The 23,661-nt window shown below is 38.9% G+C and overlaps 5 protein-coding genes and 2 pseudogenes across 5 annotated transcripts; 3 read left to right on the top strand and 4 right to left on the bottom strand.

Annotated features, from left to right (window-relative positions):
* The first annotated feature begins 27 nt into the window (after window positions 1-27).
* LOC18030508 (pentatricopeptide repeat-containing protein DOT4, chloroplastic) lies at window positions 28-2,869 on the top strand. The gene has a single exon (XM_006413999.2). The coding sequence runs from the start codon at window positions 75-77 to the stop codon at window positions 2,691-2,693; it is 2,619 nt and encodes an 872-aa protein (XP_006414062.1). The 5' UTR covers window positions 28-74; the 3' UTR covers window positions 2,694-2,869.
* A 212-nt stretch (window positions 2,870-3,081) lies between these two features.
* LOC18030507 (receptor-like protein 51) lies at window positions 3,082-4,826 on the bottom strand. The gene has a single exon (XM_006413998.2). It carries the CDS (start codon window positions 4,709-4,711, stop codon window positions 3,407-3,409), a length of 1,305 nt encoding a protein of 434 aa, XP_006414061.1. The 5' UTR covers window positions 4,712-4,826; the 3' UTR covers window positions 3,082-3,406.
* A 3,671-nt stretch (window positions 4,827-8,497) lies between these two features.
* On the top strand, window positions 8,498-10,106 carry LOC18030506 (transcription factor MYB98). Its single transcript, XM_006413997.1, has 3 exons — window positions 8,498-9,165; window positions 9,401-9,527; window positions 9,627-10,106. Exons 1-3 carry the CDS (start codon window positions 8,498-8,500, stop codon window positions 10,104-10,106), a joined length of 1,275 nt encoding a protein of 424 aa, XP_006414060.1.
* Window positions 10,107-10,375: 269 nt separating this feature from the next.
* On the bottom strand, window positions 10,376-14,555 carry LOC18030505 (cellulose synthase A catalytic subunit 8 [UDP-forming]). The gene is made up of 12 exons (XM_006413996.2): window positions 14,378-14,555; window positions 14,206-14,285; window positions 14,056-14,107; window positions 13,788-13,956; window positions 13,403-13,675; window positions 12,972-13,317; window positions 12,740-12,877; window positions 12,508-12,633; window positions 12,203-12,415; window positions 11,673-12,122; window positions 11,225-11,578; window positions 10,376-11,142 (listed from the first exon to the last, which is right to left on the bottom strand). The coding sequence occupies exons 1-12, from the start codon at window positions 14,553-14,555 to the stop codon at window positions 10,555-10,557; spliced, it is 2,967 nt and encodes a 988-aa protein (XP_006414059.1). The 3' UTR covers window positions 10,376-10,554.
* Window positions 14,556-15,463: 908 nt separating this feature from the next.
* LOC18030504 lies at window positions 15,464-16,582 on the bottom strand (annotated as a pseudogene).
* Window positions 16,583-17,008: 426 nt separating this feature from the next.
* On the top strand, window positions 17,009-18,741 carry LOC18030503 (annotated as a pseudogene).
* Window positions 18,742-19,963: 1,222 nt separating this feature from the next.
* LOC18030502 (metal transporter Nramp5) lies at window positions 19,964-22,264 on the bottom strand. The gene is made up of 4 exons (XM_006413993.2): window positions 21,551-22,264; window positions 21,276-21,412; window positions 20,520-21,172; window positions 19,964-20,440 (listed from the first exon to the last, which is right to left on the bottom strand). The coding sequence occupies exons 1-4, from the start codon at window positions 22,135-22,137 to the stop codon at window positions 20,216-20,218; spliced, it is 1,602 nt and encodes a 533-aa protein (XP_006414056.1). The 5' UTR covers window positions 22,138-22,264; the 3' UTR covers window positions 19,964-20,215.
* Between the last annotated feature and the right edge of the window lie 1,397 nt (window positions 22,265-23,661).

The following is a 23,661-nucleotide window of genomic DNA, read 5'->3' as shown; positions in this document are numbered from 1 at the left end:
TTTTTTCTACTGAAGCATTTTATCAAATCAGTTTTCCCGCGCTTTCTCACTTTGATGAGTAGAGTGAGATAGAAATGGCGATGTTGGTGGCGAATTTGTCTTCGTCGAGCTTCTGTTTCTGTTCCTCTCTCCGATTTCAATCCCAGAAGGATATCGGAAGCGACGTTAGAGTTCTTCGTTCCAGTAAAGCTTCATTGAGAACGGCGTCTATCGAGTACAGAGATTACGCGGATTCGATTTCAACATTTGATCGAAGCTTAACCGATGCGAACACTCGATTACGGAGATTCTGCGAAGCAGGGAATCTGGAGAGCGCCGTGAAACTTCTTAGCGTATCTGGGAAGTGGGATATTGATCCGAGAACTCTATGCTCTGTTCTTCAGCTCTGTGCGGATTCGAGATCTCTCAAGTATGGTAAAGAAGTTGATTCCTTTATCCGTGGTAATGGGTTCGTGATAGATTCGAATTTGGGATCGAAACTCGCGCTAATGTACACGAATTGTGGGGATTTGAAAGAAGCGGGTCGAGTTTTCGATCATGTCAGGATCGAGAAAGCTTTGTTCTGGAATATCTTGATGAATGAGCTCGCAAAGTCTGGTGATTTTAGTGGAAGCATCGGATTGTTTAAGAAAATGCTGAGCTCGGGTGTTGAAATGGATAGCTATACATTTTCTTGCATTTCAAAGAGCTTTTCGTCTCTGAGAAGTGTTAACGGAGGAGAGCAGCTTCATGGGTTTATTCTGAAATCAGGTTTTGGAGACTGCAACTCTGTGGCGAATTCTCTGGTGGCGTTTTATTTGAAGAACCAGAGAGTTGAAAGCGCACGCAAAGTGTTCGATGAAATGACTGAAAGAGATGTCATATCTTGGAATTCTATGATTAATGGTTATGTATCAAACGGATTAGCTGAACAAGGTCTATCACTTTTTGTGCAGATGTTGTCTTCGGGAATGGATATTGATCTGGCTACCATAGTTAGCGTTTTCGCAAGCTGTGCTGATTCACGTCTACTCTCCTTAGGTAGAGCCGTTCACAGTCTTGGACTGAAAGCTTGTTTAGGTAGACAAGAACGGTTTTGTAATACATTGCTTGATATGTATGCGAAGTGCGGTGATCTAGACTCTTCTATTGCCGTGTTTACGGAGATGAGTGATCGAAGTGTTGTGTCTTACACTTCCATGATTGCTGGTTATGCTAGGGAAGGTTTGGCTGGTGAAGCTGTGAAGCTGTTTACAGAAATGGAGGAAAAAGGTATTAGCCCTGATGTTTATACCGTCACTGCTGTTTTGAACTGTTGTGCTCGTAATCGGTTATTAGAAGAAGGTAAGCGAGTCCATGAGTGGATAAAGGAAAACGATATGGGATTTGATATCTTTCTATCGAATGCTTTGATGGATATGTATGCGAAATGTGGAAGCATGCAAGAGGCGGAGTTAGTGTTCTCTGAGATGCCTGTGAAAGATATTATCTCGTGGAACACCATTATTGGTGGGTACTCGAAGAACTGTTACGCCAATGAAGCTCTAAGCCTGTTCAATTTGTTGTTGGAAGAAAAGCAATTGAATGCCGATGAGAGAACTGTGGCGTGTGTTCTTCCGGCTTGTGCAAGTCTTTCTGCTTTTGACAAAGGCAGAGAGATCCACGGTTACATCATGAGAAACGGGTATTTCTCAGATCGCCATGTTGCTAATTCGCTTGTAGACATGTATGCAAAATGTGGAGCGTTGTTACTCGCTCGCTTGCTCTTTGATGAGGTTGCTTCCAAGGATCTTGTTTCTTGGACAGTGATGATAGCTGGATATGGGATGCATGGGATTGGAGCAGAATCAATAGCTCTTTTCAACCGTATGAGAGAAGCAGGTATCGAGCCTGACGAAATCTCTTTCGTTTCTGTGCTCTATGCTTGTAGCCATTCAGGACTAGTAGATGAAGGATGGAGATTCTTTAACATCATGAGGCACGAATGCAAGATCGAGCCAACGCTAGAACATTATGCTTGTATAGTCGACATGCTTGCAAGAACCGGAAACTTGTCAAAAGCTTATCGGTTCATCGAGAACATGCCAATTCCGCCAGATGCTACAATCTGGGGAGCGTTGCTGTGTGGATGCAGGATACATCATGATGTTAAGCTAGCTGAGAAAGTTGCAGAGAAAGTCTTTGCGCTTGAACCAGATAACACAGGATATTATGTGCTCATGGCGAATATCTACGCAGAAGCTGAGAAATGGGAAGAAGTGAAAAGGCTAAGAAAGAGGATAGGTCGACGAGGATTGAGGAAGAATCCGGGATGTAGCTGGATAGAGATTAAGGGTAAAGTTAACATCTTTGTAGCTGGAGATAGTTCACATCCTGAAACCGAAAAGATTGAAGCTTTTCTGAGGAGGGTGAGAGCTAGAATGAGAGAAGAAGGATATTCGCCGCAGACAAAATATGCATTGATCGATGCGGAAGAGATGGAGAAGGAAGAAGCTTTGTGTGGTCATAGTGAGAAATTAGCAATGGCATTGGGGATTCTTAGCTCAGGACATGGAAAGATCATACGAGTTACTAAAAATCTAAGAGTGTGTGGAGATTGTCATGAGATGGCTAAGTTGATGTCTAAGCTCACCAGAAGAGAGATTGTTTTAAGGGATTCAAATCGGTTTCACCATTTTAAGGATGGACATTGTTCTTGCAGAGGTTTCTGGTGAAATTTGAAAAATGTCTCATGTATTATATAGTTCTTACCAGCCCGGTTTACTGTTGGACCGGTCATGATGAAATCATTAAATCTGAAGCAATAGAACATGAACAGGCTGGATCTTTGTACCGAGCTATATTTCTTCATGATAGTATCATTGCTTCAAAGGGAAACATAACCACGTTATATCAGTTACACGGTTTTATTTATTTATTCAGTGTTCCTATTATAGTTTTCCAATCATTATATAATTTGGTAAGTACTAAGAACCAATGACAACAAGGTCAATTTTTGTTTTGATCAGCTAAAGCATGTTCAACCGCATGTGCAGAGTATTCTATAAACACAAGTTAAACAACTAATGAGGAGCCCTGTCTGTTGAAGAAATAATTGATAAGAATAATTCAATAATTATTACAAAATAATCCTTTAGCACAGACACTCAAAAGTACAACAAAATCTGAAAAGAAACCAAAGACTAATGGAAGGAGAAACAAATAAAAAATAATACTCACTCAAATGTGAAATCAAAGTAAAAAATAGCAAAAAATACAAGACTAAACCGGGATTAGTGCGGAGAACCGGTTCGGTTATTCTCCGAAAAAATCACTAATCCTCTTCTTCATCCCGTAAGAACCCTAATCAATCTCAAAGATTAGAGCTTTTTACCTTTTTTTTCCTGTGTATTCACTAACGAATGATAAGAAAAGACTACAAATTGAATCAACCACACCATTTGGCGAGAAGGATCAAGAAGATGATTAAGAACACAAGCGAAGAGAGTCCAATGGCAACACCAAGCACAACCTTATTAGGACCATGATGCTCTTCCTTCTTCTTCTCACTAGTATCATCTGCATTGTCGTAATCGTAATCGGAATTCGAATCCTCCTTCTGCGGCGGCGGAGACAACGGCAAGCCGTGTTTATCGCACGGAGCAATACCCAATTTCATCTTCTTCGACAGAACAGTGTGGTTGTAACAGAGATCACTGTTTCCGCCGATTTTGAACACTTCGAGCTTCTTGAGGAAGCTGGCATTGAAAGGAAGAACTCCATGGAAGGCATTGTTAGCGAGGTTCAGGTGCTTGAGGTCCTTCATCTTGGAGATGAATCTCGGAACGGTGCCGTTTAGCTGGTTCCCGCTCAGATCTAAGTGGGTAAGATCTGGAATCGAGGAGATCGAAACGGGTATTGGACCCGATAGCTTGTTTGAAGCTAAAGACAGGTTTTTGAGCGAGATTAGGTCTCCGATTCCGTCGGGTATCTCGCCGGAGATCGAATTTTGGGACAAATTTAGGGACTTTAGGTTGGAGAGTAGAGTAATCGAAGTGGGTATTGAGCCTTTGATCAGATTATCGGATAAATCGATGAATGTGAGATTGGAGTGGAAGGATTTAGGGATGCTCCCGGAGAGATTGGCGTGAGAGATGGTGAGGGAGACGATGTCGTGCATATTCCCGAGGATGACGTAGAGACCGGAGGTGGAGACGGGGATGGAGGAGACGGTGAGATCAGTGAGGTTAACGAGACGAGCGAGGAAGACTCCGGAGAGGCCTTTGCGGCGGCGGAGGAATGAATTGACGGCGGAGAAGGAGTGGAGTGATTCAGGGAGACGCGGCGGAGGGGAGAGAGAAGGGCAGTTGAGGAAAGAGAGAGATGTGAGAGATGAGGAGAGAGCTTTGAGAGCTGTGGAGGAGATGGAGAGATCGGAGGAGCAGTTTGTGAAGGAGATGGAGGTGACGAGGCGGAATGGGGAGCCGGCGTCGCAGGTGACGACGGCGGTGGAGGATTTGGAGGAGGGACGGTGGTTGCAGGGATCTTTGGCGGTGGGGATGTTGAGAGATTCGAGGGCTTTGAGCTGTTTTGGGTCTAATGGGGAAGAGGAGGTGCGAGGAGTGGGAGAGGTGCGAGGAACGGGAGAGATGGTCGGAGAAGGAGTCGGAGAGAGGGAAGGAGCGGCGAAGATAGTGGATGAGAGGAGGAGGAGAAGGAGGAGTAACGGTAATGACGGTGACGGAGGTTTCATGGTGAAGATAGAGAGAGAGAGAGAGAGAGGAGGATGTGTCAGAAAGTAAAAGAGAAAGAAGAAGTAGAAGAAGAAGCAGAGAAGAAGAGAAAGATTGGATTTTTCATTTTTCAAAGATGGGTCATGTGACAGTTGGGACTTGAATAAATTGAGTCTTCTATTTTGGTTTATTTACGAGTTTGACCTTCCTGTATTCTTTTTCTTTCATCAATTTTTTTCTTCCTTTTTACATTCACCGAATTGAACATTTGTGGATAGTGATGAATGGTGATGCTTTTGTTGTGTTTCTGCCGCTGTACATACGTTAGATTTAAATGTAATATGTGTTACCTTCTGAACTTTTTGGACAAATGTAATGGAGAATCTGAAAAATAAAAATGGTTTGTGGTACATCAAAAGAAGGAAATAAGAGAGAAAGAAAAAGTGTGGAATTTGCAGATTTTGTTGATTTTATAAGTTTACAAAAATAATTTCTACAACTTATTTTAAAACTCGTTTTGATTTTTTTTTTTTGAAATGTTGTAAATTACTTAAAAATATGATGGTGTTAGTGAACTTTTAAAATTCATTCATTCAAAAAAAAAAGAATTTCATTTTTCTACGTGTATGCTGCTATTTTACTACATTTTCTCTGTTTCATTTTAACCATTCAAACTCTAACAAAACTACAAAAGGAAAGAATCAAAGGTATATATCCGTTTACCAAATGCCATTTCAGCGGATGGATGATTCATGCTCAGGATTGGGATCGTGTAATTTAAGTCTAATAATATTACTTTTGTAAAAGAAAGTTCATCGATGTTAGCATCAGTCCAGTCCTTATGCATTGAGTGGGGACAAGAAGAATATCAATAGGAATCATCTTTATTTTTTATTTTTGGGTAACCCACATACATGACAAATAAAGTTCGTGTAAAAGTTTTGGTACAGAACTCAGATTTAGGGGGAAAAAAACGAATACCATATATTTCTATAGCTTATGCAGATTATTTAGAAAGGTAAACTCAACAAACTTTTTTTTTTACTCAAAGATAATGCATTACTACTAATTAAAGAGGTTTGGTGGAAACGAACTATTTAAAAACAACATATTAGTTGTGTAATACAGTATAGAAAAATGAAAAAAAAAATGTAGAGACTGATTTTTTTTTAGGATTCAAATTAAATAATACATTTAATATGGTCAATTCTGAAAAATACCACATTTTATGTTTTGTTTTCTAAAAGAACTACCATTAATATCTTAATTTTTTTAAAACTACTACAAAATTTACATTTCCAAAAGATTATTTTAAAGAGTCAATGAAGCATTCAATAACTCGTACTAAGTTTTTTGGGTAAACAACCAATTTATACAAAAACTACGGCGAACTGTACAAGCTGTACGACGTTAGGGACGAAAAGTAGGATAACTGGAACTCTAAAACCTCAAACACGACCTTGTTTTGATCCCACTTAATTCATTTTAATTAAATGCCATTTAATGTCGTTTACATTATGTCATTTTTTATTTATTTGCCAAGTTCGGGTCTAGGCTCTAGTCTCTGTGGATTTAGAGGTCCTAGTCTCCATGGGCCCGGAAAAAGCCTTTAGTCTCCATGGACAACTCCTTCCTTAATTTATGCACATAATTTCATGCATAAATTTGTTATTTTCCACTGAATTTTTAGGACAACTTCTTTGCATCTCTTGATAATTTAGGTTATAAAGCATGATATGTTTTTCACAAGTACTGCACTGATGATCAATCAGGTGAATCTGTCACGGCCGTGGTTTCGTGAAACTCATGCCGTATTACTAGCCTAAGCATTACAGATTTCACCACGCATCTCTCCACTAGAGAACATAAACAGTAAGCAAGCAAGCAATGATTGCCTAGCTTGTCTCAGATACATTTTAACTATGTATTTTTGAGTCAACAACATGTTTTTGACCCCAATGTTTGTATTTTTCTTTTCGCTCAGGAGATATTGGTCTTATTAGGTCTCGTATGCCAGACACAGGGCAGGACGAGCCTCCATCAAAGGCAAAGGCAAGTTTTCATAGATATATAGACCCCCTAAAAATGTCAAGTAGAAAGCAATGAAATTGGTTAATTGTAGTTAGGTTGTTGTTTCTGTGCTTGTAGATTCTTTTCATAAGAGAGAAAGGGTCCAATTGGTGTGCATTAGTGGACTAAAAAGAAATAGAGATGATTGGAATAATAATTATTAAGAAGATCAGAGTAATAATTTTGTTCCAACCCTAGCTAGATTTCGTGTTATTTATAGTGCTTTTATACACTAGTTGAAATTTGGAACTAAAATGTATTTTTTGTGGTATTTTTGAGTATCTGACCACTAATATTTTCGAAGCTTATTTTAAAAATTCATTGAGTAGATAAATAGTTATAGTCTAATGGTTTGTGGTGGTTTGTATCGCTATGTTATCATCCGAGTCTAAACCCATAAAATGAATTCTTTCGTTAAAATTTTAACGAAAAAATGTATGAATATAAAAACAATAATTAGTTTCAATATTCGGAATACAACCCTATTTCAGTAGTCTTCAATTAAAATATTTTACATCAAGACATTGCGATCTAAAAGTAGAGATATTATAGAGGGTTTGATCTTCTCGACAAAATCTAGCTGCCCATAATCTTTGATATAAGCTGTGCTTTTACTGTATAACATAACACATGCTCTGATGCTCACGTTATAAATCAAACATATTTACATAATTCATACTGACTTTTTTTTTTTTTATCAAAAAGTATTTAGACACGCAGATGCAGTTATTATCGAGTTATGTCATATACTACTATTTTCCAGGCCGGTTCAGGCATTCGTTTTTGATTCTCGTGCGAGACAGAAGTAGCAATACATAACTTGCGCCTGAAGCAACCACGTGGGCTAGGTTTATGGGTCCATGAGACTCATATTTTAAGGTTTAATCCCATCAATTAAGTTATAATGATTATTGCAAACTCTTATAAGAAATTACCAATGCAAAATTCGAGTGTATAAGAAGATATTTCTCTTCTTGAATCCATTAATTAGACCTTAGAGCTAAAATGCTAAATGGTCAAAACACTCCTTAGCATTAAAATAGTTATTACATTTTGTTTGTTGACTCAATTAATACATTTTTTTGAGAAATTAACTAAACACCACTATATATATTTACAATAAATGAATTAACAAATTAAAATCTTGATTCAATTCATACTAGCGTTTCACAAACATTCAACTATGTTTACCCCAAATTCAACAACACCCAATGTGTAACGTCGACAGAGATTATTATCTCACATTTTTTTTCCTGCTAAATTATTGTCTGACATTTCCTTTACTTGATTTTCAGTCTATTTAAATTTAATTTACATCAAAATTACACAGCTTAATTTTTTTTTTTAAAAGGAAACCATTAACTTGAACTATATTTAGTGCTATATTTAGTTATATATCTAAAAATCTAACTTGGATTTTTTTTCTTTCTCACCAAAACTAAATCTCAACTTTGAAATTTATTATGTCAAAAAAAAATTTTTTTTGAAATTTATTTCATGTTGAGACATGATATTTTTATTTGAGAATTAATTAATCAAATTAAATGACACTAATGCTACCAACAAACTCAAACGTTAGATTTTTACTAGCAAATTAATGGGTATAGTAAAAACACACATTAAATATCTTTCTTTCTTCTCCTACCTTACAAATACGAGGTAGAACAAAGCCAATACCAAAACGCAAAAAGACCTCACTTTTTTTTACTAATTATTTAGTTTTTTTTTCCAAGAAAATGGAGAATTTCGTCGACGAGAGTAGTTTTGTTCCTTTAAACCAAACCATCTTCACACGTGATCAAGAACTGATGAAAGAAGAAGATTTTCCATTCGAAGTAGTCGACCAGTCAAAGCCCACAAGCTTTCTTCAAGATTTTCACCATCTTGATCATGAACATCAGTTTGATCATCATCATCATGGCTCTGCATCTTCAAATCCTTTGATCGGTATCCAAACGATGTCGTCTTGTATCAACAATGCTCCTTTCGAGCATTGCTCTTACCAAGGAAACGTGGTCGACTTTTATGAATCTAAGCCACATTTGATGAATCATCATTTCCAAGCTGCGGAAAATCCATACTTTACACGTAATCATCATCATCATGAAGAGATTCATTCGGTCGATGAACATGATCCTATGGACTTGGAACAAAACAACATGATGATGATGAGGATGATCCCTTTTGATTACCCTCCTACAGAGATCATCAAGCCCATGAACTTCGTGATGCCAGATGAAGTTTCATGTGTTTCTGCAGATAATGATTGTTATAAAGCGTTGAGTTTCAACAAAAACAAACCTTTTCTGTCAAGAAAATTGTCTTCATCGTCATCGTCTTCATCATGGAAAGGAAAGAAAAAATCAACCTTAGTCAAAGGACAATGGACTGCTGAAGAAGACAGGTTCGTTATTAACATAAAGCTAAATATCAATAGAGCATAATCAAGCTAGTTTTTGATGGTTATAGAGTCTCATTAATAAGTAAATCTCGTAGAATGGCAAAATTCCAAGAATTACAAGGTTTTTTTATGTAAGATTACTAACAAATCTATCCGATTTATCGTTTAGTTATTTTGCGGTTCTATTCCAAAATTTTGAAATGTTATCAATCAAAAATCATAATGTTATTGATATTAGGATATTGGTTCAACTCGTGGAGAAATATGGATTGAGGAAATGGTCGCATATCGCTCAAGTGTTACCTGGAAGGATCGGGAAGCAATGTAGAGAGAGATGGCATAACCATTTGAGACCTGACATTAAGGTATTAACTAGTGGCTAATCTTCATGTTATGGAGATTAATTATTAAGGAAACAAAAGGTTCAATGATCATTTTGAGAGAGTATTAATATATTGTTGCAGAAAGAAACATGGAGTGAAGAAGAAGACAAAGTGTTGATAGACTTTCACAAAGAGATTGGAAACAAATGGGCAGAGATTGCGAAAAGACTCCCCGGAAGAACAGAGAATTCGATCAAGAACCATTGGAACGCGACAAAACGAAGACAATTCTCTAAGAGAAAGTGTAGATCTAAGTATCCAAGACCTTCTCTGTTGCAGGATTACATAAAGAGCTTGGATTTGGGAGCTTTGTCGGCTTCCTCTGTTCCTGCAAGAGGTAGACGCAAAGAGAGTAACAAGAAGAAGGATGTTGTGGCGGTTGAGGAGAAGAAGAAAAAGAAAGAAGATGAGATTTACGGACGAGACAGGATTGTGCCTGAATGTGTGTTTACTGATGATTTTGGATTCAATGAGAAGCTGCTTGAGGAAGGATGTAGCATTGACTCTTTGCTTGATGACCTTCCTCAGCCTGACATTGATGCTTTTGTTCATGGAATCTGATTTGGATTACTTTTGATTTCAGTTTTGTTGTTTTTGGTTTTGGTTTTTTTGTATGAGACAGATTCCACCAAACCATTGAGCTAAAATAATTCATCTTGCAGACTTTTGTTTCAAGTGAAAAAATCAAGGATGATTGTTATTTTATGTGTTCATGTTTATGTTTACACAATAGTCTATATATCTTTTTTTTTGTGTTTCTCAATTTCCGTTTGCATTTACAATTTGTAAAGTAACTGATAAAATATATATAGATTTTTAAGAACGTGAAGATAATATTTTCACATGTTGAAGTAACAGAAACCTCAAACCTAACTTGTGCAACAAGAACATTACTTAATTTGTGGATCAAGCAACCATAAGAGAAACGTCTTCCACAAGAAATAAAAATTTACAAAACAATCAAAAACCAGATCATTTAATCCTTCAAAGGAATACATAACATCATCTCTTAGCAATCGATCAAAAGGCAGTTCTGTGAAAGTGAGGTCGTATCAGTCCTAGAGACAAAAGGATTAATACGAACCCAAACAAGAGAAAACACAGAAGCAAGCAAGATAGACCAGAGAACAACAATAGTGGGTGTTCTGTTCTGTCTTCCCATAAGTCCTTTAAGGAAAGGATAAAGATGAAGAACGACCCAAAAGGCGAAGAAAACTTTACCAAACAAAGGTCCCCAAGCTTCATAACCTTTGTTTAAAGCATCAGAGAATCCAGCAACAACTCCAACCAAGTTAACTATGAGAAGTGTTGTTGGAGGGATCAAGAGAGTTGTCCATTTGACAATGTAAAGCTCACCAAACTCTAAATCTTCCGCGGTTTTCGATGTGACTGTGAAATTTGTGTCGAGACCAGCGAGCATTTTGAGGAAACCTTGGAAAACTGCGAATAGATGAGCTGAGACACCTCCAATCACCCAAAATTGCTCGTTTCTCCATAAGTCTTCGATGCTCACTCCACTCCATCGAAGCTCGAGGACACTTGTTAAGATGATTGATATGAAGAGACCTAGAAACAGCATGCTTGCTAAGTTTGATAGCTACAATAAAGAATAGCAACAAGATATATCAGTTAGATTGATGAAACCAATATTGATAAGTTTAGTAGTTTGAAAAAGTTACCGTTGGGATGATGAATTTGCCAGTGAGAAGGCAAATGGCAGGAAGAGTACAGTAAGCAACAAGGGGCAAGGAAGTGAAAGGATAAACAATGGTGTTAACATAAGCCATTCTCTGGAGCCACTTGAGCCGGCCTCCACTGCAACCGTACCAGAGAGGACAATGCCGGCTAAGGAAGATCTCCACTGAGCCAAGAGCCCAACGCAGAACCTGGTGAAGCCTATCTGATAGATTGATAGGAGCAGACCCTTTAAAAGCAGGTCTTAATGGCATACAGTAAATAGACCTCCATCCACGACAATGCATCTTGAAACCCGTCAAAATATCCTCTGTGATTGATCCATAAATCCATCCAATCTGCGAAAAAACAGAGTTAAAAGATTATGAATTTATCCACAAGAGATGGTAAAGTTGAAAACTTTGATTTTGATTTTGAAGAAAAAACATTTACTTCTTTTCCCCATTCGGTTTTCTCTTCGTATCCGCAGCTAATGACATGAATAGCTTCTTTGATGAGCGTTGATGGGTTCACAGAGTCAGGAACCCCTCCATTCTCCATTAATGTAGACTCAATGAAAACCGCAGAGAGGCCAAATGTTTTCTCAAAGCTTGTTTGTGAAATCAGCATCGATCTCTCGTACTCATCGTAGTTGTCTAGGTCACCTAGGTTAAAGATTGCAGCATCTAGTTCTTCACGCTTTGCGTCTTTGTAGATCTCGGAAGGATCTTGTGTTGGTTTTTTCTTGCTTGGAAAGCAGCAACATGACGAGGAAGAAGAAGATTGTGGTAACATCCTTGGTTTAGAAGGAGGACTATATCCATAAAGCGCTTGTCTTCTAAAGACACAACCGGTACCAACATAAACCGGACCTTGAATCCCATCAAGCCCTCTCATATTAACCTGAAAATCAAAGTTCACAATTAATCAGAGAAAGCCTAAGAACTTGCTTGAGTTAATGAGCAAATGAGTTTGGAATTTACATCGAAGAAAACTATGTTTCGGTTAGCGTATCGATCACTCTTGTCGATTCCATCAAATCTCTGTGGGAATTGAACATAGCAAACGTCTTGACCAACAATTGGATCCATTAAAAAGCACATTGCTTCACGCACTGCTTTGCTATTGTTGACGTAGTGATCACAATCAAGGTTAAGAATGAATGGAGCATTCGTTAAAACTGCAGAAACCCTCACCTACATACAAAGAGCAAACTCATTAGGATTGTGTCACAACATTTAGTGTTAAAGTTTTCAATTTAAAAAGAACGAGAATTTGAAGTTTTTACCAATGCGTTCTCTGCCCCAGCCTTCTTGTGATGCTGATAGCCAGGCCTCTTCTCTCTAGAGACGTAAACTAATCTTGGAAGTTCGTTTCCTTCAATGTCACGAGCACCACTGTATCCAAGAAACACCTGCAAAAGAAGGTCAAAGATTCAGAGGAAAACTCTCTCAAGACATGTTTTAATGGAAGACACAACCATAGGTAAAGAATCAGGTCAAATGTTTTAGATAACAAACCTGAATCATCCCTGGATGGTCACGAGTATTGTTTCCGGGCCAAGAGGTTCCATCTTGCATTGTCCATCCTTCTTCCGGTGTCTTTTGAGCCTTGGCGACTAAAGCATTCATTCTAATCTTGAACTCTTCATAATCTCTCTAGACAACAGAAGACATTAGAGTTAAGTTTTTCGATTCCAGTATATCGGATAAATGTTATCAACTGAGGATTTTCAAACCCTTGCTTACTTACTTTCATAGCTCTACGTTCTTTCACAAAAGAAGGTTGAACCTTGTCCCTCAAGTAATCGATTTTAAGCGAGAAGTAAAACTCGGGAGCTCGTGGCTCGATCGAGTACTTTTTGCAGAAAGGTACCCATTTCCTAGCAAAATCTGCTGTCTCAACCAAAGACTCAAAAGAAAGCATCGCAGCACCATCATCAGATACATAGCAAGAGATTTTGTCCACCGGATAATCCAGCGCGAGGATCGAAAGAACTGTGTTGGCAGTGATCAAAGGTGGCTCCTTCAATGGATCTACAGTACTAACAAAGAAATCTACAGCTGCAAGCTGAGATTGCTCTCCTTCTCTTTCGAATCTGCAGAATTTTTGACAATGATCCTCACAAGACTTGAATACTACCGTGCGGAGCAAGTATATAATGGTTCTGATATATTTTGTACCTTGCGGATAAACGGTCGATGTAAGTTTCTCTGTTGATAGGAGACCATTTAGGGAACTGATCCAATACCCATGAAACAGCAAACCAGATCTCACATATCACAGATGTTAGCCATAGACCATAAGCACTATCGACAGGATGCGTGATACGGTAGTTGAAAAACAGAGCCAATATGATCAACCGCATGATGATCACAATCCTGTATGAAGTTATCTTTGTCCTTGGGATAGGAATCACAACAGAAAGCACGTCTGTAGCAGCAGCCTCTGTGTTCCTGTGAAAGAAAAATGGCATAGATCAACAATTATTACCTCAAAAGTTTCAAACTTTCTAGATTTCACCAAAGCATAACCGTTTATATTCGATTTGTGGGAGAATGTGCTTACGGTTGAATATCTTTCATGTGCTGCTGAGGAGGAATCTGAGACTCATGTTCTTCAGCTTTGGTTGCCTTTGCATCTTTCTTCTTCTTATTCTTGTTCTTCTTTTCTTTCTTGTCTTTCCAGCTCTCGACTCTGTTCTTCCATATCGGGTTTCCATATTCATCATTAAGTTCTTCAACAAGAAATTACAACCCAAAGTTAGTTAAAACTATTTAACCTCATCAAAGGTTAAAAAGTTAGAAAACTTTTGGGTTTGCTTCTTAGTTCTTACCACTGTCAATTGTGGAGACTGTACTGATATGTCTAGCATGAATTCCAGAATCCTGAAAAATCAAGGAAAGTTAATTACCATTTACCAAATCCGTTTTGCTAATCTAATTGAGACATAAACTTATACAACGGAACTAATCTTAGCACACACCTGAGGAGTGTTATTGATATGTGTTGCAATAGTGGATTGGTTTTTAGATGTCTTTGTCTCAACATCATCAAAAACATTCTCTGAGCAAGAAAGAAAAAAACACAAATTGTAAATACCCTTAAAAAAAAATTGCAAATTTATGGAAACCCATTTGCAGAAATCTTGATTATACCATCATAGGGATTGCCGCAACGCAAGCAGATTCTTCGACCTTCTTTGAATTCATACTCAAGACAAGCTTTGCAGATCGGGAAACTACACTCATGGCAAGCAACGAAGAACTCGCCGTTTGATTTTACACCAATCTCCTCGCCGCAAGTATTGCAAACCGGAGACCTTGACTCCATCATCTTCAATTCCTCCTAGATTTGGGAAGAAGAGAAAGAAATAGGAAAAACCCTAATTAGGGATTGAGATTTGGTTGGATAAGAGAAGCCATGGAGGTGTTTTGTAAGAGGGGAAAAAAAGGAGATTTTTGGTTTTAAAAAAAAGTTTGGTGGATTGGTGAAATAATCGGAAGCTGAGAAGTTTCTTTCGCAGGTTTTTTTCTTCTAACACAAACACTCTGTTTCGTTGGCAAGATAAAGATTTTGCGGGAAAGTGAAGGAAAGTTTCAGTTGGTAGTGACACATTAATAATCTTTGTCTCTAACCATCGGCAGATTTTTGCTTGCCTCCTAAGCATTACCATACTTTCTCCATCAAGTCATGTAAGACGTTTAATCATTTAAAATTAATTAGCATCTAAATAAAGTTGGGCTAATTTGCCAATTGGCGCCATTTTTTTTACCCTGATATGTATTACAAAATATTGAAACTTTCTTTTTTTTTTAATTAAAGAAAAAAACATTGCCAATTGGTGTAGTCTCTCTATAAAATTGAGCTTTTTACTAGCTGGCCAAAAATAAAGTTTTGAGCTTTCACACTTTTTTTGTTATTCTCCTTTGTTTCCTCTTTTTCTTTTTTAATTTGGTCAATCAATTCTTTACATGCTTCTATTCTACGTTTGCAATTTTATCAACACAAATTTCAACTCTTCGATCTACAAGTTTAACCAGTTTCCTCCGGTCTACGGTCTCAAATTAAGCCATCTCCTCTACTTTCTCTGGTTCTTGCTCAGGTGAGTTTTAAGTTTGATGAATTCTAGAGTTAATATAACAGAGTTTTGGAATCCCTGGCCTGTCTGTGTGTCAAAATGACATGAAAAAAAAAACAAAAATGAAAAGTCGAGAATGCAAGAAAACAATTAATAAAGTAAATTAAGCATCTCTTTCTTTCGTGCATGGTTTCTTGATTTGCACCAGACTTGGAAGATAAAAAAAGGACACAATAACAACTGGGATAGAGTGAAAGATGTTCAAAACAGCACCACTTTCTTGAGTTTTCATAGGCTTCAAGTATCCATCTTCACCAAAGATGTAAGACACGCCTTCATTGAAAACCACAACGACTTTCTTCTTCTCGTCAATGAAGAAGCTCTCACCTACAATTCTACACAGAGATTGAGTGAGTGGTGACGTATCCAAATTCAAAGACTTTCTCCAAGACACTGCGTTGGGCTCAATCTTATTCGTGACCCAAAAATCTCCAATAGATCCAACTTCTCATAAAGCACCGCGAGCTGCTCTTCCCTAACACAAGATATCGTCACACTCTTGTAAGCATAAGAGTAGTTATACGGCAGAGACAGACGCTGTCCAGATCTCTCTCTTGTGAAATCAAAACAGAGCAAAAATCTTCAAGCCCTAATATAAGCTTTCCAGATACAGGATTCAAAAAGACCTTCAAAGTTACGCCGCGTGGATAATAGGCTCACAATCTGGAGTGACGTCAAGTCGTCAAGAACTCTCCATGAGCTAGAGCTAAAATCGTAGATTTCAAACTCAATGACTCGGCCAAGAATTAAAAGTCTCAAGATTTTATGGTTACGGTTGTTGTCGTATCCGAGAGCATAAACGTCAGACTCGTAAAAATAGTTTCTCGGTCTGATACTCCTTGTTTGCCCCAAATACGGGTTCCACACAACAAGCCTCGAGTTGTCTTTGGTGACGCATAAAGACTAAGCCGTCGCAGTGAAATAGACTAGATATCTCGACTTGATCAAGTAAAGCTACTTTATTTACAGATGGATCGACAAAGTGGTCGTGATTGTGGATTCCTTGGAGATTGAATCGCAAGGAACAAACCTTATTACACAAGGTCATGAACCCTAGAAACTCATGCTGCATTGATGTTGCTTTACCAACAATCATGTCTTTGGATAAATCATTCCATAATTTGCAAGTAGATCGCACTGCTCTCAGAGATGTTGTCGGAACCTTGGCGAGTATCTTCTCACCTACCAAATCATGTGGTAGATCACACATCCTCGTCGTCATGTTTCTAAGTTTCAACAAACGCTGCAGTAGAAAGCAGTGCAATATTGGAGATCACCTAACACAAAATAATATCGAATCAAAAATACCAATTAACATAGAAAACACAGTGACACAAAATATTCTCACAGTGAGCTGAATCGATGAGTCTGCATCAATCGGATAACAGAAGAAGATCAAGTTAAAATGTTAATAACCATCATTCATTTTATGTGCCAACACACGTCTAATGGGCTTAACAAATACATGCATGCACGCACGGATATGTATATCCATCTTAAACTTAGATCATTTTAGCCTAATACAATATAACAAAATATATAAATTTCATTATTTTTTTATATTAACTAGAAAAAAAGATACCATAATTTTTTATAATAACTAAAAAAACACCCTAATTTTTTCCTGTTGAAACGTGAAAATACCCTAATGACGAGGATATCCAATCTCCCTAGGGAATTGGTGGATGATCAGATTCTCTCTAGGGTCCCGGTGACATTAGGGACCTTTATTCAAAGTGGAATAAAGGTGGAAGACTTTATTCAAAGATGTGACCTTTACGAAGAAGCACATTGCTCAGACGGCAGCAGCTGAAAGGGAAGGGAAGATTTTGGCTGTTGTGTTGATAAATTGTAAGCTTCATCTGATGAGCGTCAATGTACACAACAAAATTGTTCCATTAGGCAATCTTGTTAGCCTAAACTATTCAGATAAACTCGATGTCACTCGAGTTTATCACTGTGATAGTTTATTGTTATGCATCACGGAAGACTACACTAGGCTCGTGATTTGGAACCCTTATTCTGGTGAGACTAGGTGGATTTGCGTCGAATTACCCACTCACCACCAGAGTCGTGCCTGAGATTTCTCTAACTACAAGCGAGAAAAAAAAATTGGCCCCTTAAAACTCTTTCACTAACCAAACATGTTTTCACCTATTCACAAACCACTTGGACTAACTTAAACTCTGGAAATTTGGCCCCAAAAAAATATTTAACTCCTCTGGCCCTGAAGCACATGCTTCATTAGCCTGTGCTCAGGCACGGCTCTGCTCACCACAAGGGAATAGGACCCACACACGATGTGGTATAATTATGCTCTTGGATACGACAAGAGCACCCATAAGATCTTGAGATTTTTCAATGTGCCCCCACATGAATCTTTGTTCCAAATCTACAATGTAAACTCTAATTCATGGAGAGTTGCCCGCATCGTTGTGGTCCAGTGGTAGGGAAGGGTTGTGTGGGGTGTTACACCACTTCACCCAGGTTCGATCTTCCCTGGAAACAAAAACACAATTATGTGGGAAGTCTGGGTTTGGGCCAAAGGTCCAAGCAGTTTACCTGGTAGTCTAGTAACAGGTTATCTGGCTACCCCTGGCATTAGTCGGAAGGCATTTCAAACTCGGGACAGGTAGTGTGGTGGCCCATTTGGATCTCATGGATCTCATGGCCCGTTGACTCGAGTTCGCTCGAAGCTCATGGTGTCCGTTGAACCGTTGAACCAGGGAGAAGTCCACACTATAGCACTTTGGTGCGTTTCTACCGAGACCAACCGGATCAGGGTTTATCAAAAAAAAAAAAAATTCAAGTTCTTGATGTCACTCCAGACTGGACCATGAGTTGGCATATCTGTGGCGTGTCTCTCAAGGGAAATACGTACTGGTATGCTGAAGATAAGGATTCAAGAGAGAACATCACTGATTTCTTACTCTGTTTTGATTTCACAGCAGAGCGGTTTGCTCCACGTATGCCTCTGCCCTTTAGGCCTTACTATAAAGATGCCGTGATTCTATCTAGTGTTAGAGAAGAGCAGCTGCGTTGTTTCAGAACTGTGATTCACGTGAGATGGAGATATGGGTTACTTCCAAGATTGCTCCCAATGCTGCGTCCTGGAGTAAGTTCTTTGCGTTGGATATGCTACCACTCACCCGGTTTCCTTTCTATAGTGGTGGGAGTTTCCTCATCATCGACGAGGAGAAGAAAGCCGTCGTTGTTTTTGATGAATGCCAAACCAATCGCAACACAGCTTACTTCATTGGAGCAAATGGTTGCTTCAGCCAAGTGGATCTCGGAAGTAATCTGAAACGAGACAGAGATATTCATTTACCGCATGTGACCTCTTATGTTCCAAGTTCAGTGCAGATCAACCAACCTGCATGAGAACCATATTACTCCGTTGACCTCTAAGTTTTGTTTGGTTTCATCTCTTTTTTCATGCTCTTTAAACATAAAGATTACCCAATTATAAGTCTTTTTCCATCTTCTTCTATGAACACACAATTTGGAAAGTTGTTATCTGGTTTAAAAAGAAAACCAGAAAAAGATGTATTTCGCTATTAAATTGAGCTTTAGTTGAGACTAAGTATAAAGTTTGAGCTTTAGAGCATCTCCATCAAAGGTTTGTGAGGAGTTCTTGGCCCATTAACATATACAAAATAAATTAAAAAAAGTTAAAAAAATCCAAAAACTATGAACTGTCTCATAATTAAGAACCCGAGAAGAGTTCATAAGGGATGTGTTCTATTTTGATTGGACAGGAATTATTATTTTCCTTTTAATCAAAATTTATTCTCTCTTCTTAAAAAGAAAAAATACTTAAAATAATCCTAAGAACGGTTCACTGTTGGAAATAGTCTGAATTTCTCAAACTTTCACAGACATGTAAGTACCATCTTCTCCAATGATGTAAGCTGTTATAATCGAGTTATTTACGTTTTCATCTTCATCGAAAACCACAAAGACTTTCTTCTCCTCATCAATGAAAACATTCCTAGCGTCGCCGTCATTATAGTGAAGCAGAACACGAGTGAGTGGTGTCATACTCATATCAACCCTCAAAAACTTGCTCCAGGAAACCGTGTTGGGCTCAATCTTATTCGTAACCCAAATCTCCCATATCTCAGATCCAACCCACTTCTGATAAAGCACAGAGAGCTGCTCTTCCTTAACACTAGATAAAGCCACAGCATCGTTGCCACAACAAGACACAAACGGGAGTGGCAAACACTGCCCAAATCTCTCTCTTGTACTCTTTTTGATCCAGACCCTATTATTAAGTCATTAGTCCCTTGATAATTTTGTATTCTCGCCGTATTAAAAAAGTAAGTATTTCCCTTCAAAGTGACGCCGCGTTGTTGACAACAAATTTTCTCAGTCAGAGGGAATGCCGTGGGGAACACGCCATGAATATCAGAGCTAAAATCGTAGACTTCGAACTCAGGGACAAGACCATAATTAATCAATCCTCAAGATTTTATAGTTACGGACCTTATGACTGCCATTTGGTGTTATTTCTCTATACAATTGTGCTTTAGTAGCTGACCACCAAGTATAAAGTTTGAGCTTCTCTGTTTAATTTCTCTTTCTTTTATCACTTCTTTTGTTCATTACGTCTTTTACATGATTCTATTCTACATTTCCGATGTTACATTACAATTTAACAAATCAATTTACAATTTTAACCGATTCGGTCTTTGCTTTATCAGTTTCCTCTGATCTACTGACTCAGATCTAGCCATCGAGCACAAATGCAGCAGAACCAGTCCCCAAAATCGACCAAACCGCTTCTATCTTTGCTCAGCCATCGAATTTTTAGAGTTGAAGAATTCTAGAGTTAAATAAAGTTTTTGGTTTTCTACGTCTCTGTGGAAACAACTCTCTGTGACATTTCTAAGCTCGACCAAGAAGAAGATTGTGAGCTTCTATAAGAAACAAGATAGATGATGAAACTTATGTATGCAACGATTCCAGCAAAAACCAGAAACCCAACAAGAAACCCTTTCACTTCAGCCATGAAGAAATCAAGAAGAAGATACCCATTTATCATCATCACAAACACCGCCACAGTCCACGCAAGCTTCTGCAAAAGATCAAACCAACTCGTTACAATCAAAAACCACACTACAACAGCATATACAGATGAAAAAAAAAAGGCTTACCTCGAGAGAAGGTCCGATCTTGAAGACACCCATGATATGTTCTTTAGAAACCATAGTCAAAAGAGGAATCACAGCGAAAGGAATCTGCATCGACTGAAGAATGTTAAGCCACTCGTTTAAAACATCGAGCGAGCCTTCTGATGTGTTGAACATAACAGCTACAAACATAGTAGGCACAATCGCAAAGCTCCTCGTGATAAAAGCTGATAGCCATTGCTCCATCTGAAGATCTAAGAAACCTTCCATTATAAACTGTCCAGCGTAAGTCCCCGTTATCGTACTGCTTTGTCCAGCAGCTAACAAACCGATTCCCCAAATGTAAAGTATCGGGAAAACCCCACCGCCATATTTCTCCTGCAGGTAATGTCCCGCGTTAACCAGTCCTATACTATCAGCTTGCTCGGTTCCATAGAACCCTTTAGCGAAAACCGCTGTTACGAACAGGTTGATCATGAACGAGACGAAAAGAGCTGCCGATGATTCGATGTTGTAGTAGTTAAGAGCTTCCTGAACTCTGTTAACCTCCTTTGGGTTTGTCTTCCTCGACTGAACCAAAGCCGAGTGCAAGAACACGTTGTGAGGCGTTATTACGCATCCCACGACTCCAACAGCTTGTCTGATTGTCTTTGATCCGAGCTTTGGCAAAATAATGCCTTTTGAAATCATCAGAGAAAAACCAAAATCAAGAAATGGTATCAATTATAGAGACAATGCGTCATTCTCAAAAAAAGACTGTTTTTTTTTGTTCTCAAGTACCTATGAATAGCTCTTCTCCGCTCGGCTTAGTTTCATTGAACATCCAAGCAAACGAAAGAGCCATTGTCGCAATCAAAACCGCGAAAAGACCTTCTAATTTCCTCATTCCACACTTCTCCAAATACGAAATCAAGAAGCTGTTTTTCACAAAGATATAAAATCCACATTCTCTTCAATTTCCTCCAGATACTAACGAAATCAAGAAGCTATTTTCACAAAGAACACACATCAAAAGATTGAGAGAAATCACCAATTTTGGAGCTAATTTTGCTTACCAATCAAACGAGGTGATGATAACACCGACCCAAATGGGCAAAAACCCTCGGGTCAAGATCTGAAGAGCGATTGCGCTTCCGATGACTTCCTGTATATCAGCTCCGATCAAGGCCACCTCCGCCATGAACCAAAGCAGGACTCGCGCCCACGACGGATACTCGCTCCGGCAGATCTCCGCCAGATGCCGACCCGTCGCGACACCAATCCGAGCCGAGAGAAGCTGAATCAGAAGCCCCATTAGCGTCGCCCATAGAAGAAGCCATAGGAGCGAGTAACCAGCCACGGCTCCGGCTTGTAAATCGCCTTCGATGTTTCCTGGATCTAGAAACGCTATGCTCATGAGAAACCCAGGTCCGGTGAATTTCCATAGCGTCGCCCACGAGAACGGAGGAACCGAATCTAAGGTGTTTTCTCCGTCTTCTTCTACGGTCAGGACCTGATCCTCCGGTGGATCCGCCGGCGATTCGCGGCGCTCGTTAGTGTCTGGTTGAGAGGTTTCTGGAAGCAAGAGACGTTTGAATTCGCCGTTACTGTCGTTACGTCGCTTAGGGCTATTTACTTGGCGGGAAACGATGGAATCCGTCATCTTAGTAACGGAATATTCTTTCGGCGTTACTGACGACGTGATTGTTTAAAGAGAAAATTGAAGAGATTACATGGGTTATTTTTTTTAACAAATTAAGAAGTCTAGAAAAGTCAAAAGTCAAATGACTCAAAACAAAACGAAACAAAAACTGATTTTCTAAAAAATGAATTATATTAAATGGGGATTGTCAATTATCTCTATTATTAGAGGCTGAATCGTGATCAATCTATTTTTTGGATGATAAAAAAAATTAGGATTCGATTTTCTTCCCTTTTTACAGAAATTTATATAGCCAAATTAGTTGGTGTCTTCAAGAATTAGCACAATTGTATATTGGTTAATGTTGTGAAAACTTAGAAACTTTATTAATCACTGGAATGTATATATAGAGTACATAGGGAATCTAGGTTAAGTACAATGCCCTGATGGGTCTAATGGGCCGGTATAAGAGTCCATATATGATATGTGTTATAACACTCCCCCTTGGACGAGTGAACCGGGTCAGCTACTCAATCGGGATCTCGATAATGCGCTGGGGAATGTTGCCTCATTAAAACCTTACCAGGAAAAACCCAGTGGGACAAAACCATGGTGAAGGAAAAAGAATACAACACGCATTACTCCCCCTGATTGTAGCATCACTGCAGATCTCTAAGTCTATACATTCCTATCTGTTTGACGAGCTTCCGGTGTGTTGAAGTAGGCAATGATTTGGTGAAGAGGTCAGCTGAATTCTCACTGGATCGGACCTGCTGAACGCTGAGAGTGCCGTCCTTCTGCCAGTCTGAGGTTGAGAAGAACTTCGGTAGAATGTGCTTCGTCCGATCTCCTTTGATATATCCTTCCTTGAGCTGAGCTATGCATGCCGCGTTGTCTTCATACATCACCGTGGGCTGTGTGTCTTCGTCCATACCACAATCTCTGCGGATGTGCTGAGTCATGGAGCGCAGCCAGACGCATTCCCTACTAGCCTCATGAATGGCTAGGATTTCAGCATGGTTTGATGAAGTGGCAGTGAGTGTCTGCTTCATTGATCTCCAAGAGATGGCTGTTCCTCCATGCGTAAAAACGTAGCCAGTTTGAGACTTGGCAGTGTGCGGATCTGATAGATATCCTGCATCGGCGAAGCCGACTAACCCATCTTTATTTTGGTTAGTATAGAAGAGTCCTAAGTCTTGAGTACCTCGAAGGTATCTTAGGAGATGTTTTATACCGTTCCAGTGTCTCTGAGTTGGAGATGAACTATATCGAGCGAGGAGGTTCACGGCGAAACATATGTCTGGTCTAGTGTGACTAGCCAGGTACATTAACGCTCCTACAGCACTGAGGTATGGCTTTTCAGGACCAAGGATTTCTTCATCATCCTTTTTGGGACCAAGAGGGTCATCACTTAAGCTTCTAACTACCATTGGGCTGGTCAATGGGTGAGCTTGGTCCATATTAAATCGCTTGAGTACCTTTTCGATATAAGCCGATTGATGCACAAGGATTCCTCCTTTGATGTACTCAAGTTGTAATCCCAAA

The sequence above is a fragment of the Eutrema salsugineum genome, unplaced genomic scaffold (assembly GCF_000478725.1).
Source record: "Eutrema salsugineum unplaced genomic scaffold, Eutsalg1_0 scaffold_1, whole genome shotgun sequence".
Taxonomy (NCBI): Eukaryota; Viridiplantae; Streptophyta; class Magnoliopsida; order Brassicales; family Brassicaceae; genus Eutrema; species Eutrema salsugineum.
The sequence above is the reverse complement of the archived record's forward strand: the minus strand, read 5'-3'. Positions and strand labels throughout refer to the sequence as shown.

Excerpts from the sequence above, each read along its gene's own strand:
- LOC18030508 (XM_006413999.2), top strand. The coding sequence starts at position 75 with ATGGCGATGTTGGTGGCGAATTTGTCTTCGTCGAGCTTCTGTTTCTGT.
- LOC18030507 (XM_006413998.2), bottom strand. The coding sequence starts at position 4,711 with ATGAAACCTCCGTCACCGTCATTACCGTTACTCCTCCTTCTCCTCCTC.
- LOC18030506 (XM_006413997.1), top strand. The coding sequence starts at position 8,498 with ATGGAGAATTTCGTCGACGAGAGTAGTTTTGTTCCTTTAAACCAAACC. Across the intron at positions 9,166-9,400 it reads TGGACTGCTGAAGAAGACAG|GATATTGGTTCAACTCGTGG; the intron begins GTTCGTTATTAA and ends TATTGATATTAG. Across the intron at positions 9,528-9,626 it reads ATTTGAGACCTGACATTAAG|AAAGAAACATGGAGTGAAGA; the intron begins GTATTAACTAGT and ends ATATTGTTGCAG.
- LOC18030505 (XM_006413996.2), bottom strand. The coding sequence starts at position 14,555 with ATGATGGAGTCAAGGTCTCCGGTTTGCAATACTTGCGGCGAGGAGATT. Across the intron at positions 14,286-14,377 it reads TTGCGGCAATCCCTATGATG|AGAATGTTTTTGATGATGTT; the intron begins GTATAATCAAGA and ends TTTCTTGCTCAG. Across the intron at positions 13,957-14,055 it reads AGTCTCCACAATTGACAGTG|AACTTAATGATGAATATGGA; the intron begins GTAAGAACTAAG and ends TTCTTGTTGAAG.
- LOC18030502 (XM_006413993.2), bottom strand. The coding sequence starts at position 22,137 with ATGACGGATTCCATCGTTTCCCGCCAAGTAAATAGCCCTAAGCGACGT. Across the intron at positions 21,173-21,275 it reads CGGAGAAGAGCTATTCATAG|GCATTATTTTGCCAAAGCTC; the intron begins GTACTTGAGAAC and ends TGATTTCAAAAG. Across the intron at positions 20,441-20,519 it reads AGATCGGACCTTCTCTCGAG|AAGCTTGCGTGGACTGTGGC; the intron begins GTAAGCCTTTTT and ends GATCTTTTGCAG.